The sequence below is a fragment of the Neoarius graeffei genome, chromosome 2, assembly GCF_027579695.1.
Source record: "Neoarius graeffei isolate fNeoGra1 chromosome 2, fNeoGra1.pri, whole genome shotgun sequence".
NCBI classification, from domain to species: domain Eukaryota; kingdom Metazoa; phylum Chordata; class Actinopteri; order Siluriformes; family Ariidae; genus Neoarius; species Neoarius graeffei.
Window position 1 is genome coordinate 1,307,642 of NC_083570.1, and position 23,140 is coordinate 1,330,781.

The 23,140-nt window shown below is 41.7% G+C and overlaps 1 protein-coding gene across 1 annotated transcript in view; it reads right to left on the bottom strand.

Moving 5' to 3' along the window:
* Positions 1-272: 272 nt before the first annotated feature.
* Positions 273-23,140, bottom strand: part of adgrg11 (adhesion G protein-coupled receptor G11) — a 136,474-nt gene continuing 113,606 nt past the window's right edge. Inside the window, exons 29-37 of the mRNA XM_060913558.1 lie at positions 21,015-21,149; positions 20,718-20,828; positions 18,929-18,968; positions 17,538-17,638; positions 17,204-17,322; positions 9,722-9,987; positions 9,406-9,496; positions 5,403-5,689; positions 273-1,180 (exon numbers count right to left, since the gene is read on the bottom strand). Coding sequence (XP_060769541.1) covers positions 1,053-1,180; positions 5,403-5,689; positions 9,406-9,496; positions 9,722-9,987; positions 17,204-17,322; positions 17,538-17,638; positions 18,929-18,968; positions 20,718-20,828; positions 21,015-21,149 — 1,278 coding nt within the window. The 3' untranslated portion in view covers positions 273-1,052. The remainder of the gene's footprint in view (positions 1,181-5,402; positions 5,690-9,405; positions 9,497-9,721; positions 9,988-17,203; positions 17,323-17,537; positions 17,639-18,928; positions 18,969-20,717; positions 20,829-21,014; positions 21,150-23,140) is intronic.

The window sequence follows — 23,140 nt, forward strand, 5'->3', positions numbered from 1 at the left end:
CGCTTTTGCAAGGAAGAGTGGGCAAATATTGCCAAGTCTAGATGTGGCAGGCTGATAGACTCCGACCCAAAAAGACTGAATGCTGTAATTAAATCAAAAGGTGCTTCAACAAAGTATTAGTTTAAGGGTGTGCACACTTATGCAACCAGCTTATTGTATGTTTTTTAATTTTTTATATTTTCCCCCTCCCTAACAGATTTGTTTGTTTTTCAATTGAATTTTAGGCCACATTAAAGGTGGGAAAAGTTTTGAAATTATTTATCGTGGTCTCATTTTTTTTGCATCAGAAAAATCTATCATTTTAACGGGGTGTGTACACTTTTTATATCCACTGTACGTTACATAAGGTAATAAGTTGTCCCATTTTCTTGTTTATACACACACATACATGGTGTGTCAGGGTAAGAAAGGAAGCTCATGAAGCTCCGCCCCATCATGCATAGTGTCCACTGTCCAAGCCTCTGGAGGCAGTGTGACGATCTGGGGTTGGTTCGGTCGGTCAGGTCGAGACTCAGCAACGTTACGGGGCAATAAAATGAAGTCAGCTGACGACCTGAATGCACTAAATGACCAGGTTCACATCAGTGGGGTTTTTCTTCCCTGATGGCATAAAATTAGGGCTCAGAGAGTGAGAGAGTGGTTCATGGAGCTTTACAAATGAATTGACCCCCACAGAGTCCCGACCTTAACCCCTACTGGATGCTGGAGAAGATTTTACAGAGTAGATCTACTTTCCTGTCATCAAGATGAGATCACAGCAAAAAATGAATGCAACTCTTGGATGAAAATAAATGCTATGATGTTGCATAAGGTTGCTGAAACAATGCCATGGTGAATGTGTGCCGTAATCAAAGCTAAAGGCGGAGCAACAAAATATATATATATATATGTGTGTGTGTGTATATATATATACACGTATACATAGTTAAAGTTATTGTTAATTAAATTCTAAACTGAGTTAATTTGAATAGCTAAGCTATTTTTTTATTTATATTTAATATACATTTATATTTAAAGCATTACAGTTTTACTCTCGTCCACTGATTCTGGATTTAGAATGTTTTGTGTTTGCCGTATGGGTTTTCCACCTCCGTGACCTCCGTGCCAGTGTGATCTGACCTCTCTTCAGGTTCACCAACCTGACGACTGGTCTGGTAGTAATAAATAAACAGGAAGAATCCTGAGGAGAGAAATGATGATGATCAGCTGATCACTGACACATGTATGAACAAGAACTCTTGGAGTTGAGAGACATTGAACCACAAAACACTGACCTGCAGTTCGGTCATAACCTTCATAAACTTAAGGTTATAACGCAAACGGTCATAAAATTGTAGAAACGACCCAATGTGATCGTTAAATGGGTAAAACGCTTTCGACTTCTAATTCTGTAATAAAATGAAGACTTTTCTTTACATTTCATTAATTGCAGATATGGAATTAATCATTCTGTATATTAATACCATCTCTGGTTGTAAAAATGACGTGAAAAAAAATCATAGCAACCACTTCAGACTTGAAGGTGCAGTGTGTAAGAACTTGGTCACTTGTCGAATCCTTGACTTGCAAGTTTTGTCAAAGCAAAATAGAAACCCGGATGTCGGCCATGTTGGTGGAGATACAAATGCGGGGTCAAGCGACATTCCATACAAAACATGTGCACAACTCTCAGATATGTCTATGCCATATCTTTGTGCTGTATATGGTTGTGGTCACAACAGTACTCATGACCGTGGCATGTTCTGATTTTTAAAAAATTCCGTCCGTGATTCGGAAAGAGGGCGAGGAAACTCTGAGGCTGAGTACAGAGAGGAGATGAGGGGATTGGGACACTGTGTCCAATGACCATTTTGTCCAATAGTTAAGACATTTCGTCCAAAGCCTTTTTCATATGCACTATGAATTATTTTATATTTCAGGTATTCTGGTGTTCACAAACGAAAGCCCTGTGAGAGCGGTCAGTCTGGGATTCGTGAACAAAGCCCCTGGGAAAGCGTTGCTCGGTGCCTAAAGTTTTAATATGATCCATACTATAGCATTCATTTGCTTTACAAAAATGTGTTTTGCTTCGGTCAAATTCCATTGAGAATTTCTCCCTTTTTCGAACAAACAAATACCTGCAATATAAAATAACTGATAGTGCATACGAAAAAGGCTTTGGATGAAATGGTAATGGGATGAAATGACCTGTATTCGTACTCGATGGTCAGTAGAAGTGTCTTATCTTCAGAAAAGCCTGACTTTTTAAAAATAATATGGGTCAAAATCACACATGTATAGCTTTGCTCGATCGTTCAAATCGTGGTAATACTGAGAAACTTCAGCATTGTTTACAGGCATGTTTTCGGCAGCTGCCATCCTAGTTGCTTTGTATATCCACCATCATGGCGGGTGCTCATGACGTAGCACATTTTGATCACATGGTTGCAAGTCATCTATTCATACTCCATACTGCAAAAAACAGGGGGCAGTATATCACCAGAAAGTTGGGTATCCACCCCTATCATAAGAAACAAGGAAATACCCAGTCCTTCCTCCCCTTTTCTCCCAAACACACCACCACCACTACCACAACCACTCTTACAGAATTATCACTCACTGAATATAGCATAAAGCTGTTACTTGATCCACTTCTGGGTTCATACAATATAACTTTACAGCCATCAGTTATACAATGCCGATTCCAAAAAAGTTGGGACAAAGTACAAATTGTAAATAAAAACGGAACGCAATGATGTGGAAGTTTCAAAATTCCATATTTTATTCAGAATAGAACATAGATGACATATCAAATGTTTAAACTGAGAAAATGTATCATTTAAAGAGAAAAATTAGGTGATTTGAAATTTCATGACAACAACACATCTCAAAAAAGTTGGGACAAGGCCATGTTTCCCACTGTGAGACATCCCCTTTTCTCTTTACAACAGTCTGTAAACGTCTGGGGACTGAGGAGACAAGTTGCTCAAGTTTAGGGAGAGGAATGTTAACCCATTCTTGTCTAATGTAGGATTCTAGTTGCTCAACTGTCTTCGGTCTTTTTTGTCGCATCTTCCGTTTTATGATGCACCAAATGTTTTCTATGGGTGAAAGATCTGGACTGCAGGCTGGCCAGTTCAGTACCCGGACCCTTCTTCTACACAGCCATGATGCTGTAATTGATGCAGTATGTGGTTTGGCATTGTCATGTTGGAAAATGCAAGGTCTTTCCTGAAAGAGACGTCGTCTGGATGGGAACATATGTTGCTCTAGAACCTGGATATACCTTTCAGCATTGATGGTGTCTTTCCAGATGTGTAAGCTGCCCATGCCACACGCACTAATGCAACCCCATACAATCAGAGATGCAGGCTTCTGAACTGAGCACTGATAACAACTCGGGTCGTCCTTCTCCTCTTTAGTCCGAATGACACGGCGTCCCTGATTTCCATAAAGAACTTCACATTTTGATTCGTCTGACCACAGAACAGTTTTCCACTTTGCCACAGTCCATTTTAAATGAGCCTTGGCCCAGAGAAGACGTCTGCGCTTCTGGATCGTGTTTAGATACGGCTTCTTCTTTGAACTATAGAGTTTTAGCTGGCAACGGCGGATGGCACGGTGAATTGTGTTCACAGATAATGTTCTCTGGAAATATTCCTGAGCCCATTTTGTGATTTCCAATACAGAAGCATGCCTGTATGTGATGCAGTGCCGTCTAAGGGCCCGAAGATCACGGGCACCCAGTATGGTTTTCCGGCCTTGACCCTTACGCACAGAGATTCTTCCAGATTCTCTGAATCTTTTGATGATATTATGCACTGTAGATGATGATATGTTCAAACTCTTTGCAATTTTACACTGTCGAACTCCTTTCTGATATTGCTCCACTATTTGTCGGCGCAGAATTAGGGGGATTGGTGATCCTCTTCCCATCTTTACTTCTGAGAGCCGCTGCCACTCCAAGATGCTCTTTTGATACCCAGTCATGTTAATGACCTATTGCCAATTGACCTAATGAGTTGCAATTTGGTCCTCCAGCTGTTCCTTTTTTGTACCTTTAACTTTTCCAGCCTCTTATTGCCCCTGTCCCAACTTTTTTGAGATGTGTTGCTGTCATGAAATTTCAAATGAGCCAATATTTGGCATGAAATTTCAAAATGTCTCACTTTCGACATTTGATATGTTGTCTTTGTTCTATTGTGAATACAATATCAGTTTTTGAGATTTGTAAATTATTGCATTCCATTTTTATTTACAATTTGTATTTTGTCCCAACTTTTTTGGAATCGGGATTGTATATATATATATATATATATATATATATATATATATATATATATATATATATATAAAACACCAACTAATAATTAACAGCAGGACAAGAATACACAAAATTTGCTGAAACTCTGAAAGCCAGTCAAGATAATATTGTTTATAATCTCCATGTGTGCCATCAACTTATAGTTTACCTTATAGCTTGCTTAGCTCATAAAACCCACTGCCTATGATTCAATAAATCAGTGACAGAGCCTAATGTTTTTGTAATATATTTCATTCAATACTTGGGCCAAAAAGTGAAGTGCCCACCTTACATTTATGAAATTGTGCTCTCGCAGTTGCTGGCTTGTGACTTAGCAGATCTTCCACACAGCCACTAAAAAAAATACTGTTTACAAGCTTCTACAGATCTGTAACTTAGTTTTCAGCAGTCTGAGCTAATGTGTATGGACTGTAGCTGTCAGCGACATGCAACTTCTCCTTTCAGTTTAGGCTGAGGATAAACTGGACATTACAGTGACTCAATTGTGGGTTAAATTGGTATTACAAAACAGACGGTATGTCTGGGATAGTACAGGGCTAGCTGGTTAGCATGCTAATTTCAGTAGATATCTCTGCAAAGCAATATGTAGATGTCTTTGGCGTAACGTCGGCACTGGTACTTCTTCACATTCTGTTAATAATGTTTATTATTTTTTAAAATGTTTTAAACTAAAATTCTTACAAATTCTTACACCTAGCACCTGTAAATGTGTGTAATGCCAGGATTCTTTACAATTAGAATTTTCTAGCATTCACTCCACAATAAACTGTAGCTAAACACAAGCCATCATAGCTGTCAGCATATCTGTTCTGCCATTTTCTAATTACTGTAATTTCTAAATATGGTTAACACACTATCATTTACCTGGTTATTATTTTCTATAAACTGTTGTGTTAAAAAAAAAGGCCACTGTTGTAACAGACTTGATCACATAATGTAAAGAACAAGTGATTTAGGGATCAGTAAAAACTAAAATGTGTATTTTGTCCCCTATGTAGGGAAATCTGAAGTGATGTTACATACAGTGTTGCTGGATATTCTTTTTAAATATCACAACATATGATATTAAAGAATGATCACATCTTCCTTCCTCACTCACCTTGCAAAGAGTTTAAGATGGTAAAGATGTACAATCCAGGGATTTGCATCGGGCCATAGGCAAAGAAAGCGAAGCCCCAGCTCAGTCCCATGTTGGAGCACAGGCCCATGATGGACAGAGCATCCGAGGGTCTCGACTTTTTTGAAATGGGGATGATGGGGCGTTTACTTCTGAGCAGGAAGAGCCAGCGGAGCATCACCACAAAGGTGAGGAGGGTGAAGAGGAAGATGATGGAGTAGTAACCGATGTTCACTGCATAATGCACGGTTGAGTCGGTGATCCAGCACCTGCGAGAACAAAGATGTTTATTAGCCGAGAACTGAGTGTTCAGCAGTTCCTCCGTGGCCATCACAGAGAAACGCAAGAATTAAGAAAAATACATTACTAAATATTTCTACAGAGATTTTATTTTTATATTTTAACTCAATCTTTCCTTTATCTTATTTATCTTCATTTAATTGAAGATTTACTTCCTGTATTTAAAATATAATTTTAATTATTACATTCACATGTTCAAACTGGTTATTTTTTTAAAACAGAAAATATAATATTTGCAATAATGTTATATCTTAAAATATTTTGTTTATAATATTTTATTTCTTGATCTTTATGATTTTTTTCTAATTTAATATTCATATGTATGTTTTATGTCCATTTGAAATGCAATCCTTTATGTTTTCTTTTCTAAATTTGTACTTTTTAAAATATATTTTGTGTGTGTGTGTAATTGTGTGTAACTGTGAGCAACTGTGAGTAACTGTGAGAAATTGTGAATCATTGTATGTAACTGTGAGTAGTTGTGGGTAATTGTAAGTAACTGTGAGTAATTGGGAGTAACTGTGTGTAATTGTGAGTAGTTGTGAGTAACTGAGTAATTGTGTGTAACTGGGAGCAACTGTGATTAACTGTGAGTAGTGGTGTGTAACTGTGAGTAGTTGTGTGTAACTGTGAATAACTGTGTATCATTTTATGTAACTGAATAGTTGTGATTAGTTGAGTAATTGTGAGCAACTGAGTAATTGTGTCTCAGTGAGTAGTTGAGTAACTGTGAGCATGGGCGGATCTACCGGGGTGGCATAGGGTGGCAAATGCCACCCTAAAAGAAAGCCTTGCCACCCCTGCTGCCACCCCAGTTGGCAGCGACGAATTCAAAGAAAAATTACAGCCAATTTGACATTTACATGCGCGAATTTCCAATGTCCGACTGCGGCGAATGCAGCACGAGATAACGCCAGAGATTGGTTGTTTTCAAAAATTGAGAGGCGCGAAGCGAGGGAGCCAGGAGTCACGAGGAAAGGAGACATGGGAGGACAGAGGTAAAGCTGATTAACTATCTATCAAGAAATGAAATTATAATGAATGAACAGTGCTAGCATAGTTGCGATGCTGATTTTGAGAGGATAAAAATCAGGTTGGAGAACGTTATTTAGCTAACTATACATGTAATGTGAAGCGTTTTGCTGAGCAACATGGAAATCACCGCATTCAGCTGTTGTAGGCATGACAAGTTCATGTTATGCTCACTGGTGAGCCTTTACAAAGCGTGAGAAAAAAAACTATAAAATGTGACACTGGTGTAAATGGTTTAAATCATGCTGAACTTGAAGCAGTGTTGTTATTGTTGTTGTTTTTTAGTGTCTGTTCTTTTGTATATACAGTATAAAACTGTCCAGAAACGGTATAGACCTCATCTGAGAATGTGTGTTCTTCGTGAACAATATGAGATTAAGTTTGTCTGTATGAGTTTGTAAATGGCAGCCCGTGCCCTTTTGTAGTGTGTACATACTATTTGTCATCAAACTGTGATTAAATTCAGTATACAGTTAGGTTCATAAATATTTAGACAGAGGCAACATTTTTCTAATTTTGGTTCTGTACATTACCACAATGAATTTTGAACAAAACAATTCAGATGCAGTTGAAGTTCAGACTTTCAGCTTTAATTCAGTGGGTTGAACAAAATGATTGCATAAAAATGTGAGGAACTAAAGCATTTTTTAAACACAATCCCTTCATTTCAGGGGCTCAAAAGTAATTGGACAAATTAAATAATTGTAAATAAAATGTTCATTTCTAATACTTGGTTGAAAACCCTTTGTTGGCAATGACTGCCTGAAGTCTTGAACTCATGGACATCACCAGACGCTGTGTTTCCTCCTTTTTAATGCTGTGCCAGGCCTTTACTGCAGCGGGTTTCAGTTGCTGTTTGTTTGTGGGCCTTTCTGTCTGAAGTTTAGTCTTTAACAAGTGAAATGCTGCTCAATTGGGTTGAGATCAGGTGACTGACTTGGCCATTCAAGAATATTCCACTTCTTTGCTTTAATAAACTCCTGGGTTGCTTTGGCTTTATGTTTTGGGTCGTTGTCCATCTGTATTATGAAACGCCGACCAATCAGTTTGGCTGGATTTGAGCACACAGTATGTCTCTGAATACCTCAGAATTCATCCGGCTGCTTCTGTCCTGTGTCACATCATCAATAAACACTAGTGACCCAGTGCCACTGGCAGCCATGCATGCCCAAGCCATCACACTGCCTCCGCCGTGTTTTACAGATGATGTGGTATGCTTTGGATCATGAGCTGTACCACACCTTCGCCATACTTTTTTCTTTCCATCATTCTGGTAGAGGTTGATCTTGGTTTCATCTGTCCAAAGAATGTTCTTCCAGAACTGTGCTGGCTTTTTTAGATGTTTTTTTTAGCAAAATCCAATCTAGCCTTTTTATTCTTGAGGCTTATGAGTGGCTTGCACCGTGCAGTGAACCCTTGTATTTACTTTCCTGCAGTCTTCTCTTTATGGTAGATTTGGATATTGATACGCCTACCTCCTGGAGAGTGTTGTTCACTTGGTTGGCTGTTGTGAAGGGGTTTCTCTTCACCATGGAAATTATTCTGTGATCATCCACTACTGTTGTCTTCTGTGAGTGTCCAGGTCTTTTTGCACTGATGAGTTCACCAATGCTTTCTTTCTCAGGATGTACCAAACTGTAGATTTTGCCACTCCTAATATTGTAGCAATTTCTCGGATGGGTTTTTTCTGTTTTCGCAGCTTAAGGATGGCTTGTTTCGCCTGCATGGAGAGCTCCTTTAACCGCATGTTTTCTTCACAGCAAAATCTTCCAAATGCAAGCACCGCACCTCAAATCAACTCCAGGCCTTTTATCTGCTTAATTGAGAATGACATAATGAAGGAATTGCCCACACCTGCCCATGAAATAGCCTTTGAGTCAATTGTCCAATTACTTTTGGTCCCTTTAAAAACAAGGTGGCACATGTTAAGGAGCTGAAGCTCCTAAACCCTTCATCCAATTTTAATGTGGATACCCTCAAATGAAAGCTGAAAGTCTGGACTTTATGTCCATTATATAACTATAACCTGAATATGTTTCAGTAAACAGGTAAAAAAAAACAAAATTTGTGTCAGTGTCCAAATATATATGGACCTAACTGTATATACGTCTGTAATACATTGCCACCCCTCAAAAATTCCTGCCCCCCTCTTGCCACCCCATAAATATTTTTCTAGATCCGCCCCTGACTGTGAGTAGCTGTAGGTAATTGAGTAATTGCGAGTAACTGTGAGTAGTTGTGAGTAACTGTGAGTAATCGTGAGTAACTGTGAGTAACTGTGAGTAACTGTGAGTAACTGTGAGTAATTGTGAGTAACTGTGAGTAATTGTGTGTAACTGAGTAGTTGAGTAACTGTGAGTAGTTGTGAGTGAATAACTGTGGGTAATTGAGAGTAACTGGTTGTAGCTGTGAGTAACTGTGGGTAATCGAGTAACTGTGAGTAACTGTGAATCATTGTATGTAACTGAGTACCGTAATTGTGAGTAACTGTGAGTAATTGTGACTAACTGTGAATAATTGTGAGTAACTGTCGGACCCTGTTGCTGTGTGGTTTTCTCAGTCTGTATTATTTAAACTTGTTCTGTCCCTCAGTGCTGCTAAATGTACTGAAATCAGGAAAGGAATGTAGTGTTTCTGTGTTTCTGTTATTCACATTGATATGTTTTTTCCAGTATCAGAGACAATGACTTCCTTGTTGTATTTCTGAGAAATGAAAATGGCCGACACCACGAGGACAGGAGGCACTGAAAAGAGCAGAGGTTAAAGGTCACAACATCATATTTAAATAAAGAAAACCAAAACAAAATAAAGACATCAATAGAACTGTAATGTTTATTTTAAAAAATCCTGTCTGTCTTCTCTTCATTTCAGTTGCAGTTGATATGAACAATAATCTCATCTGTCTCTCTCTGTCTCTCTCTCTCTGTCTATCTCTGTCCCTCGGTCATGTTTTCTTGCTTTGAACTCACCCCAGCCGGCGACGCACAATTTGATGATGTAATTCTGGATACTGGCCACATTTTGTGCGAGCTGTAAACACAGATGCAGCGCCTGCAGGCCGAACCACGTGAACGTGGACAGCATGGTGTAGTGCATCACGCCTGCCATGAACTTACAGCCAATCACATTCCCTGTGTTCGCTACAGACTCATTGACGAGGAAGCTGAGGTTGAGCAGAAACAGGGCCACGAACAAGTTGATGAGGATGTGGACTGAAATGCTGGCTTGGCCTTTCCTGTGGACAAACCATGAACAGAAGCCGAGGATCATCCACCAGCTCAATGTCCACACACTGTCACACTAACACAGACGTCAACACACTGTAACAATAAAACACAAACACGCTGTAACACTGTCTACCAAACTGTAATACACTGGAACAGTAATAGTGTAACACACTGCAACAGTGATACACCAACACACTATAATGTGCTGCAACACTCTGTAACACAATGCATCACTGACACAGTGTAACACAAACACACTATGACAGACTGCAACACCCTGTGACACAATCTGCTACACTCTATAACACTGTATCACTCTCACACACTATAACACACTAACTCATGGACCTGAGCTAGCTGTCAGGAACAACCAAAATATGCAAAGATTAATTTAAATATTGTTTTTATCCCCGAGTTCATGGTGTTATTTTCCACAGATCTTCTTAGTAAACAAGGGCCTCAGTTTGCAGTAATCCACACCTTAGCCTTGTGTTATACAACCCCGATTCCAAAAAAGTTGGGACAAAGTACAAATTGTAAATAAAAACGGAATGCAATGATGTGGAAGTTTCAAAATTCCATATTTTATTCAGAATAGAACATAGATGACTGTGGCAGCGGGGGCATGGCCAAGCAGCAGTCTGTGAATGGAGGGCGGGGTCGGGGAAGGTAAGTGGCTGTCATTACACCTGGTGTCAATTTGTGTGTGTGTGTGTGTGTGTGTTTGTTGCAGGGATGGAGTATAAAAGGAGGGGGAGAGGAGAGAAGATTTTTGCCCCCAGCCAGGACACGTGTGTGTGACTGTGTGAGTGAGAGAAGCTGAAAAGCTGATGATACATTGCAAAATAAAGTGTCTGTGTGAATACGAACTCTCGCCTGCCGTGCTTCTGTGCTCCACATCGGGGATTATTACAGTGGTGCCGAAACCCAGGACGCACAGAAGGGAACCACCCCATGGAGTCCTCCCCATTCGAAGAGCTCATCCTTGCCATTGCTACCGCCCAGCAGAACCAGCATCAAGCGCTGATCACCCTCTGGAAGGAGCAGCAGCAGTGCTTTGAAGCCTTGATGCTGGCCCAGCAGGAAGATCATCAGGCGTTCCGGCACCTGCTCACGTCAGCAGGGCCGCCGGCCACCGGTGCCGCCACCCTCACAAAGGTGGGACTGCAGGATGATCCAGAAGTGTTCCTCGCTCTCTTTGAGCAAGCAGCCGAGGTGTGGGGGTGGCTGCTGGAGCAGTGCGCAGCGCGCCTCCTCCCGCTCCTGACTGGCAAGGCGCAGCTCGCAGCACAGCAGCTCCCTGCTGACAGCCGGCTGGTCTATGCAGACATAAAGAAAGCCATCCTGCAGCGGTTCAGCCGCTCCCCGGAGCAACACCGTCAGCACTTCCGGACGCTGACACTGGAGGAGGTTGGCCGACCGTTTGCATTCGGCCAGCAACTCCGGGACACCTGCCGGCGGTGGCTGAGGGCGCCGAGATCATCGATCTGGTGGCACTGGAGCAGTTTATCTCTCAACTTCCGGAAGGAACGAAGGAATGGGTCCAGTGTCGCCGCCCGGCGTCGCTGGAATGAGCCATCGAGCTGGCAGAGGACCATCTGGAGGCAGCTCTGATGGCAGGCAGACGAGGCGTCTCCCCTCACTTCTCTTCCCTCTCTCTCTCTCCCTCTCTCTCTCCTGTCTCTTGTCCCCCTCTCCACCCCGTTCCCCTGCCACGAAGGCGGCGGCTGGCTCCTCCCCACCCGGCCCATCGCACCCGTGGTGTCCTCCCATCTCCCTCTTCTGTGTCTGTGTTGTCTCCCCCTCAGGTGAGTGACACTCATAACACCAGTGCAGAGGGAAAGCCTGGGCCGGTGTGCTGGCGCGGCGGGGAATCGGAGCATCTCCAGAGTCAGAGCTCCACAAGGGAGGTGGGGGCTGTCATCCAGATCCCCGATGCACCAGAAACCACCCCCAATTGGGCCGGAACGTATCACATACCGGTGAGTATTCAAGGGGATACATATCACGCTTTGGTAGATTCTGGTTGTAGTCAGACCTCAATTCACCAACGCTTGGTGCAAGGTGAGGCATTGGGGGGAGCACAAGCGGTGAAGGTGTTGTGTGTGCACGGGAATGTTCACTGTTACCCTATAGTGTCTGTCCATATTCTATTCCGGGGCCAAACGCATAGAATGAAGGCGGTGGTTAGTCCTCGTCTTACCCACTCGTTGATCTTGGGTACTGATTGGCTGGGATTTAAAGAACTAATGGAGTATTTAACACGTGGGTCCTGCCCTAGTAGGTCACGGGAAGATCCTGGTGTGGCACTGGCTGGAGAAGCTGTCACAGAGCCGTCTGCGTCAACACCGCATCAGAGTGAGGAGCACCCCACTCATCCTCCCTCTCTCGGGGATTCTCTTGGGGATTTCCTGTTAGAGCAGTTGCGAGATGAGACTCTGCGGCATGCGTTTGACCAAGTGAGAGTAATTGATGGTCAGACTCTTCAGCTAAGCGTGGCACCAACCTTCCCCTATTTTGCCATTATTAAAGATAGATTGTACCGAGTGATGCAGGACACTCAAACTAAGGAACGAGTAACCCAGTTGTTAATCCCAAAGAGCCGTAGGGAACTCGTATTCCATGCAGCTCACTTTAATCCCATGGCTGGACACTTGGGGCAAGACAAAACACTAGCCCGAATAATGGCCCGTTTCTATTGGCCAGGGATTCGTGGGGATGTCCATCAGTGGTGTGCAGCCACTCCAAAAGCGCCGTTGCGCCCTCTTTCTCTAATCGAGACCCCGTTTGAGCGAATTGGGATGGATCTCATCGGGCCATTAGATCGGTCAGCACAGGGATATCATTCTAGTGGACTATGCAACGCGATATCCGGAGGCAGTGCCCCTCCGCAATATCTCAGCACGCAATATTGCAGAAGCGCTCTTCCGCGTTATCTCCCGGGTCGGGATTCCGAAAGAAATCCTGACAGACCAAGGCACCTCGTTTATGTCACACACACTGCGCGAGCTGTATGGGTTACTGGGGATTAAGTCTATCTGCACCAGTGTATATCACCCACAAATGGATGGATTAGTAGAGCGATTCAACCAGACACTCAAAAACATAATCTGGAAATTCGTTAGTGAAGATGTGCGTAATTGGGATAAATGGCTCGAACCCCTGTTGTTCGCAGTACGAGAGGTCCCGCAAGCCTCCACAGGGTTTTCTCCCTTTGAATTATTATATGGGCATAAGCCGTGTGGCATTCTGGATGTGCTGCAGGAAAATTGGTAGGAGGGACCTTCCCTGAGTAAAAATGAAATCCAGTATGTTCTTGACCTGCACACAAAACTCCACACCCTCATGCAGCTAACCCAGGAGAATCTACGGCAGGCACAAGAACGTCAAAGCCGGCTGTATGACAGGGGCACGCGCCTAAGAGAATTCACACCGGGAGACAAAGTACTCGTATTATTGCCCATGTCGAGTTCTAAATTAGTCACCAAGTGGCAAGGACACTTCGAGGTCACACGGCGAGTCGGGGACGTCGACTATGAGGTAAAGCAAATGGATAGAGGCAGGGCACTGCAAGTCTACCACCTCAACCTTTTAAAACGCTGGAATGAGGGGGTCCCCATGGCGTTGGCATCGGTAGTCCCAGAGAAGGCGGAGCTGGGGCCGAAGGTAAAAAAGAAAACATCTCAGACCACTCCGGTCCCTTGTGGAGACCACCTCTCACTGATCCAACTCACGGAGGTAGCCAAGTTGCAGAAGGAATTTTCCGATGTGTTCTCGCCCCTTCCGGGTCGTACTCACCTCATAGAACACCACATCGAAATGCCCCCGGGGTGGTAGTGTGTAGCCACCCTTACCGCTTGCCCGAACACAAGAAAAAGGTGGTTCGGGATGAACTCAAGGCCATGCTCAAAATGGGCATAATCGAGGAGTCCCACAGTGACTGGAGCAGCCCAGTGGTCCTGGTTCCCAAGACTGATGGGTCAGTCCGGTTCTGTGTGGACTATAGAAAGGTTAATGCGGTGTCTAAATTTGACGCGTACCCAATGCCTTGCATTGATGAGTTGCTTGATCGGTTAGGTGCTGCTCGCTTTTATTTGACACTGGATCTAACCAAGGGATATTGGCAGATCCCCATGACTCCTCTATCCCGAGAGAAAACGGCCTTTTCCACACCATTTGGTTTACACCAATTTGTCACGCTCCCCTTTGGGTTGTTTGGGGCGCCCACTACGTTCCAGCGGCTTATGGACAGGGTCCTCCGCCCTCATGCTGCCTACGCGGCCGCCTATCTAGATGACATAATAATCTACAGTCATGATTAGCCGCGGCACTTGGAACACCTGAGGGCTGTTTTAAAGTCGCTGAGGTGAGCGGGCCTCACAGATAACCCAAAAAAGTGTGTGATTGGGCGGGTGGAAGTATGGTATCTGGGGTTCCACTTGGGTCATGGGCAGGTGCGTCCCCAAATTAACAAGACTGCAGCGATTGCGGCCTGCCCGAGGCCCAAGACCAAAAAGGAGGTGAGGCGGTTCTTGGGGCTGGCTGGCTATTATCGTAGGTTTCTACCTAACTATCCGGACGTCACCAGCCCGCTAACCGACCTCACTAAAAAGAGTGCTCCAGATCCGGTCCAGTGGACGGAGCAGTGCCAACAGGCCTTCTCTGAGGTAAAAGCTGCACTGTGTGGGGGGCCACTTTTACACTCCCCTGACTTCTCTCTCCCCTTTATTTTGCAGACTGATGCATTGGACAGGGGGCTGGGGGCCGTTTTGTCCCAGAAGGTGGAGGGTGAGGAGCGCCTGGTGCTGTACATCAGCCGAAAGCTGTCGATGCACGAAAGCAAGTATAGCACAATTGAAAAGGAGTGTCTCGCCATCAAGTGGGCGGTCCTCGCCCTCCGATACTACCTGCTGGGGCACCCTTTCACTCTCTTTTTGGACCACGTGCCCCTCAGTGGCTCCACTGCATGAAGGATGCCAATGCGCGGATCACCCGTTGGTATCTTGCTCTCCAGCCATTTAAGTTCGAGGTGATCCACAGGCCAGGGGCACGGATTGTGGTGGTGGACTTCCTGTCCCATCGGGGGGGGGGGAGTCAGCTTCAGGCCGGACGGCTCCCCGGCCTGAGTCGGGCGGTGGGGGTATGTGGCAGCGGGGGCGTGGCCAAACAGCAGTCTGTGAATGGAGGGCGGGGTTAGGGAAGGTAAGTGGCTAAGTCATTACACCTGGTGTCAATTTGTGTGTGTGTGAGTGTGTGTGTTTGTTGCAGGGATGGAGTATAAAAGGAGGGGGAGAGGAGAGAAGATTTTCGCCCCTGGCCAGGACACGTATGTGTGACTGTGTGAGTGAGAGAAGCTGAAAAGCTGAGGATAGGTCGCAAAATAAAGTGTCTGTGTGAACACAAACTCTCGCCTGCCATGCTTCTGTGCTCCACCCACATCGGGGATTATTACAATGACATATCAAATGTTTAAACTGAGAAAATGTATCATTTAAAGAGAAAAATTAGGTGATTTTAAATTTCATGACAACAATACATCTCAAAAAAGTTGGGACAAAGCCATGTTTCCCACTGTGAGACATCCCCTTTTCTCTTTACAACAGTCTGTAAACATCTGGGGACTGAGGAGACAAGTTGCTCAAGTTTAGGGATAGGAATGTTAACCCATTCTTGTCTAATGTAGAATTCTAGTTGCTCAACTGTCTTAGGTCTTTTTTGTCGTGTCTTCTGTTTTATGATGCACCAAATGTTTTCTATAGGTGAAAGATCTGGACTGCAGGCTGGCCAGTTCAGTACCCGGACCCTTCTTCTACGCAGCCATGATGCTGTAATTGATGCAGTATGTGGTTTGGCATTGTCATGTTGGAAAATGCAAGGTCTTCCCTGAAAGAGACGTCGTCTGGATGGGAGCATATGTTGCTCTAGAACCTGGATATACCTTTCAGCATTGATGGTGTCTTTCCAGATGTGCAAGCTGCCCATGCCACACGCACTAATGCAACCCCATACCATCAGAGATGCAGGCTTCTGAACTGAGTGCCGATAACAACTCGGGTCGTCCTTCTCCTCTTTAGTCCGAATGACACGGCGTCCCTGATTTCCATAAAGAACTTCAAATTTTGATTCGTCTGACCACAGAACAGTTTTCCACTTTGCCACAGTCCATTTTAAATGAGCCTTGGCCCAGAGAAGACGTCTGCGCTTCTGGATCGTGTTTAGATACGGCTTCTTCTTTGAACTATAGAGTTTTAGCTGGCAACGGCGGATGGCACGGTGAATTGTGTTCACAGATAATGTTCTCTGGAAATATTCCTGAGCCCATTTTGTGATTTCCAATACAGAAGCATGCCTGTATGTGATGCAGTGCCGTCTAAGGGCCCGAAGATCACGGGCACCCAGTATGGTTTTCCGGCCTTGACCCTTACGCACAGAGATTCTTCCAGATTCTCTGAATCTTTTGATGATATTATGCACTGTAGATGATGATATGTTCAAACTCTTTGCAATTTTACACTGTCGAACTCCTTTCTGATATTGCTCCACTATTTGTCGGCGCAGAATTAGGGGGATTGGTGATCCTCTTCCCATCTTTACTTCTGAGAGCCGCTGCCACTCCAAGATGCTCTTTTTATACCCAGTCATGTTAATGACCTATTGCCAATTGACCTAATGAGTTGCAGTTTGGTCCTCCAGCTGTTCCTTTTTTGTACCTTTAACTTTTCCAGCCTCTTATTGCCCCTGTCCCAACTTTTTTGAGATGTGTTGCTGTCATGAAATTTCAAATGAGCCAATATTTGGCATGAAATTTCAAAATGTCTTACTTTTGACATTTGATATGTTGTCTATGTTCTATTGTGAATAAAATAACAGTTTTTGAGATTTGTAAATTATTGCATTCCATTTTTATTTACAATTTGTACTTTGTCCCAACTTTTTTGGAATCGGGGTTGTATATAACTGTGCTTGCGGATAATAAATTTAGGAAAAACTGGTTCCTAATTTTTAAGAAGTAGCACACAATTATGTATTTGTATACAGATAAGGTACACTTTAGTCAAGTCAAGTGTGTGTGTGTGTGTGTGTGTGTGTGTGTGTGTATATATATATATATATATATATATATATATATATATATATATATATATATACACACACACGCACACGCTCAGAGAGAGTGAGGAAACAGAGCACTCAGGTATTCCAGTAGATTTATATATCTTTTACCTTAACAGGAAGTGCATGAACAGACCTATGGCGAGGAAGAAGAGAGACAGACCACACCCGATGGAGGTGATGAAGGTAAGATTATTGAGGTCAGAGTTTGAGACTTTCGTTACAGGAACCTGTAAAACACACACAGTGCAGATTATTATACTATATAATTATTGTGCACAATATTGGGTTTTTATAAATGTAATTAGTATTTCTTCTTTTTCTTTATTAAACAATTGCACATGAACATGCTGAATTAATGTTTTGGTGTTTCCTTGCTGTATGTAAGTATATTAGTGAATATTTTAATAACTTGTGAAAATCAAAGGAGGAAAAAAGATTTCACCATCAACACAGCAAAGAAGGTTAAGTGTTGGCATTCACAGGTCACAGAACCATTAATATAGGAAGTGTTGCATCCATCAGTGGTCCAGGTCAGATTCGGCCCTGATGAAAACAAACATCAGTTACCTACAACTGATCTGAAAGGAAACAAATTACCTTTGCGTCTTCTGCCTTATACGTTGTTGAATTCTGGACTGTGATTGGTCAGAAGCTGCTGATTAATGTTCTGGAACAGTAGTGCAGCTGCAACTCACAGGGTTATATTAATGCGCTTGTTCTAATATGTTATCGTTTACACAATAATAAATGGATTAAAACGTGTAATCCTTGGCAAGGTGAAGTTTTCTGTAAGGAGAAATGTGTTTGTGTAATGTTTCTGGAAGGAGTCTCCAGTGTCAGTGCTGTGTAACAGTCAGTTCCAGGTGAAGCTGGAACTTTAAGTTTTCTGACATCTTCAGGACAGAGGAGTTTACACTTCTCATGGTTTTTGGAACGAGCTGTGTTTTATTTTGTCATATTAACTTCAAGAGAGGAAAAAAGACAGGCTGGTGCGGGAACGACTATTTATAGCTGCTATAACATCAGCACAAACAGGAACTAATCTGTTTCACTGATGTTCCGCAACATATAAACAGATAAAAAAAAAAACATACACCGTGTCACTCATTAACATTAACAAATTAACATTGGGAAATTAATTGCTGTGGGAATTAATAATAAGAATAAAACACTTGGCGATGTGCTGTTACAGGAAAATAATCAACCACACTGTTGTGGAATATTTTTCGATACCAGCATGCCTAAGTGTTTTATTCCATACACACTGTCCTGTGTAAAAGTCTGAGGCACATGGAAACAAATGCTGTCAACCAAAAATGCCTTAAAAGATAATGAAATGAAATGTTTCAACATTTAAAAAATACTATAAACAGTAATTAGTGAGCCATAATAAATGAAACAGAGTCAGTATTTGGTGTGAGATGAAATTCCCTTTGCTTGAAAAAAAAAAAAATCCGTCTCCGGTCCAGTGAGTGCAGTTTTATGCGGAAATGATCTGTAGGTTTTACTGAGCATCTTGCAGAACCAGCCACAGTTCTTCTGGACACTTTTACTGTCACACTCACTTCTTCATTTTGCACCAAAATTTTGCACCAGCAGCCTTCATTATGTTTTCTTTGTTAATCTGAAAAGTGCTCTCTTATGGAATATGCTGCTCAGATACAACCTTTTTTTTTTCTGTAACACGAACGTTTGGAATTCTAAAATGTTTTTGTACTGATTCGATAATGTAGAAATCTATAACAAAGTTTGTATGGAAAAAAAACTAAGGGGACTAAGACTTTTGCACAGTACTGTGTATCATATAGAATATAGATACTGAAATAAAACAACCTTGCCCATCCCAAGAGGAACATGATGGCTCGCCGAGTTTCTGCAGAGAGAATTGAGAAATCAGATCCAGTTAGACAACAACCTGAACAAACCCTTAACGGTTCTCCAGTCGTCCCTCTGATGGACTCCTTAAAGATTCTGTGTAGAATCTACAATGTGTTTCTGTATCAGAATGAACCCTTTTGACTTCAGAGCAGATGAAGAGAGCTAAATGTCAAACTCCTGATAGGTTCCAGGAATGAAGAAGAAAATAAGAAACAATAATTTGGAGTTTGTATCACTCAGTTAATGCATACACTCTGAGCAAAACATGTTTCTTCAAGTGTTCTTTAATACTGGGATCAGACTACATGATATTTTTGTCTTTCACTATGGTCACCATGTCAGGTTAGATAATCATAGTGCCATAAGTTCTTGCCATGTCTTGGTCGGGAGACTGATGACACTAAAAGTTTGACCCTGACCAATCATCGTTCACGTCCTTGTGTGTCATCGGGGACAACGGTCAAGAAATGATCAATCATGACTATTAAGGAACACATTGTAGGATTTGTCAAAGTAAGTGAGAAAATACAACAATTCCGACATGCTTGACTTTTTGTCAGGGACTCTTAAGGCGTCCCAGACACCACATCACTGTTCTTCATGTCACGCTACAAGGTCTATTCACTGTTCCAGATGTTCATACTTGGGCCTGAGGTGTAAGGGCTCCACCAGAATGACAACTGAAGAACTGTTAATGGTTCAAAATTTTTTAAATAATTTTTAAAATATATTTTTATGTCCGCGCATATTTTTATTACCTTTGCATTTCACTAATTTAATGATTTATTTTACGTATAAGGCAATATTAGACAGGATTTTAATTAAAACATTTATAGCAGAGCTCCATACTGAAGAGAATATGGTAATGCATCGATCTGATATTTCAAAACTTTTGCAACTGTATGACGTCTGTACGAATGACGAATGTGTATCACCACATGGAACCTGAATGTACGTGCAAGGCAACATATCTCAAACACTTGACCATCAGACAATGAAATTTGTATCTTCATTTATGTAAGATAAATGGGTTTTTATCCAGTGCTTATTTTTGATTTGCTTTTAAAAAAAATAACCTGGGATTATTTAGGAACACATTTTACACTCATTGGGATAGGCGCATAGCACTGAATTGTCTATAATCCATGTACGATGAGATTGAGTGGAATAACTGTTTTATTCTATCCACATTCACTGGATTTTGAGAAACAGAGCATTTTTATTTTTATTTTTTGCAAATTCGATAAATAAGAACTTTATCCAAAACGTCCGACAAAATCATTTCCACTTACAATGTAATCAAACCAGCGAAATTACAGGAGCAATTTGTGAAAAATGTGATAATAATAATTCTTGAAAAACAAAAAAAGATATGTTCTTACCATCAAATACTTTTATTCCATATTTTGTTGCTTTTTTGTATTTTTTGGGGTTTGTTTTTGAGTAGTTTTTATTTCATCCTTGGTTGGTTCAGCAACACACTCCACCATTTTGTTTTTCTCTACTTATGGTGTATGAACTGATATCCTAGTAGTTGAGTAGCCAATCAGTGCACGCAATTGCTCATATCCAGTAAATGTGGACAGAATAGATAAACAAATATTTTATATATATATATATATATATATATATATATATATATATATATATATATACACACACACAAAACCTATAGGTGTGGATGATATTACTGGGTGGATCAATTGTTTCTGTTGCTTTTCATCATCATCATCATCATTATTACCTGATCAATTTGCCTGAAGGTTAGATTCAAGGTGGTGCTGAGATTTGATATCTGTCCTCCCATGTTGATGGAGTAAACTGCATTATTTAGTAGCACGCTGTTGTTCACGTCCTTGCACAGAGACAAAAGAAGAGTGTGACAATTATAATTAAGACAGTGGATTAGCTATTACATTTAATTTTTTGATGGAAACACATTAAATAGAATGAAAGTTGAATTTCAGGATATAATATAAGATACAGTGAGTAATATTAATAGCCTCCCTTTAGGAACTGATGGATAATAAACCATGCATACCTGTTTAAAATTGGGAAATCGAAACAGCGATGCAAAAGGTGTGCTGATGTTCATGCTGACTGCTTTTTCAAAAGCCTCTTTTGGCACTGAGAACGTGTTTTCAAAAAATTCCATCTGGGTTTGATCTTCAATCATCTGAAAAACAGGGTGTTTATATGAAATAACCCGTTGGTCCTTGGTTCAGAATAAATGTGTCACTCACACAGCTTTAGTGTCTCAGGATCTTCATGGACCGTACAGCAGGAATAAACCTTTCACAGATGTGGTTTGTGATGAAGGTTCGGGTGGCGCCTGGAGCGGCAAAGCTTGTTTATGTGGCTACACCCATGCTTACTTAACCTCCTAAGGCCCAAGCTGTTTTTTTACATGCATTTTTTATTTCTATTTGGGCTTATTAGAACCTGATTAGAATAAAAACTAAGCATCATCTTTTGATAAGATGTACTTTTAGAGAAAAAGTATGTCCACATATGTGGATTCTTGTTCCGAATTTCTAAAAAGTGCTGTCCACGCATGTGACCGCTAAGCCCTAGGAGGTTAATGATGACTGCTTTATAAATGATTAGCAGTCTGTTTATGATCAAAATTCTTCTGAAGTGTAAATATTGTCAATAATTCAACATTTAAAAAAATCTGAGTCTCATTATAGGGATTTCCTGCTATAAAAAAGGCCAAGGGGAACCCATGTAGGAGGATAAGAACCCTTAATTATCCATAAGTATCCATACAGTGGCTAAATACACTTGACAGATAATTAATAAGAAAATAGTAAACTATAATTTGGAGTTTGTACCACACACATGCCCAGTTAATCCACAAATTTTTGTGAAAAAGTGAGTTTCAATGTTTTATTTTCTTTAAGTGTTCATTGTATAATTGAGGCTTCTTAGTTTATTCAGGAATAGAACCCTATTTTTAGAAGCTGTAGAAAGTTGTAGGGTTATACCTTTATCCTTTAATTCTTTCTACTGTAAAGCTTATATACAGTATAACCTTATTTCCAGAAAAGTTGGGATATTTTCCAGAATGTAAGAAAAACAAAAATCTGATTTGTTAATTCGTGTGAACCTTTATTTAACTGACAAAAGTTCAAAGAAATGATTTTCATTAGTTTTACTGACCAACTTCATTGTATTTTGTAAATATCAACCATGTTAGATAGAGGCACAACAAGACTGAAAAGTTTACAGGATATTCAATTGACGTTATTTTGAAAGATTCCACAATAAGCAGGTTGTGGCAGCTGGGGCGTGGTCGAGAATCGGCTGTGAATGGTGAGAAGTCAGGTCAAACCAGTAGGTAACGTGTGACTAGGTGCACCTGTGTCTAATCATTGGCTGTCTATTAACCCGTGTCTCTGTGTGTCTTTCAGACAGCCAGGAATGAGAGAGAGAGAGCCATGCGTGTGCACGTCTACAAATTAGTAGGAGTCACTGAAAAGTATTGGTGGCATGGTGGTGTAGTGGTTAGCACGGTCGCATCACAGCAAGAAGGTTCCGGGTTCAAGGCCGGTGAGGGCCTTTCTGTGTGGAGTTTGCATGTTCTCCCCATGTCTGCGTGAGTTTCCTCCGGGTGCTCTGGTTTCCCCCACAATCCAAAGACATGCAGTTAGGTTGATGTGGGGTGGCCTTGGGCTGAGGTGCCCTTGAGCAAGGTACCTGACCCCTGACTGCTCCCTGGGCGCTCTGGTGTGGCTGCCCACTGCTCTGAGTGTGTGTGTGTTCACTGCTTCAGATGGGTTAAATGCAGAGGATGAATTTCACTGTGCTTGAAGTGTGCATGTGACAAATAAAGGTTTCTTCTTCTAAAGTATCAGGATTTGGGACTTTTCACACGTTGCAGTTCCTTTCTTCCACCCCTAGATGTACCCATTTTGCCCATTTGTGTCTATTTTGCTAATTGCTTACACCTGTGTCTAGTTAGCATGGAGGTATATATTGTGTGCCTAGCCTTGTGCTCCTTGCTGAGTTCTACAGTCTCCTGCGCTCCTGAGAATGTAAGCCTTGATTTTGAGACCCTTTGACTGCTATTTTTTGACACTGTGCCTTAGTTTCTTGGTGCTCCTTTTTGCTGCTCTCAGTTTTTGGAATCTTGTCCGTGTCTTTTTTTTTTTTGATTTTCTGTGT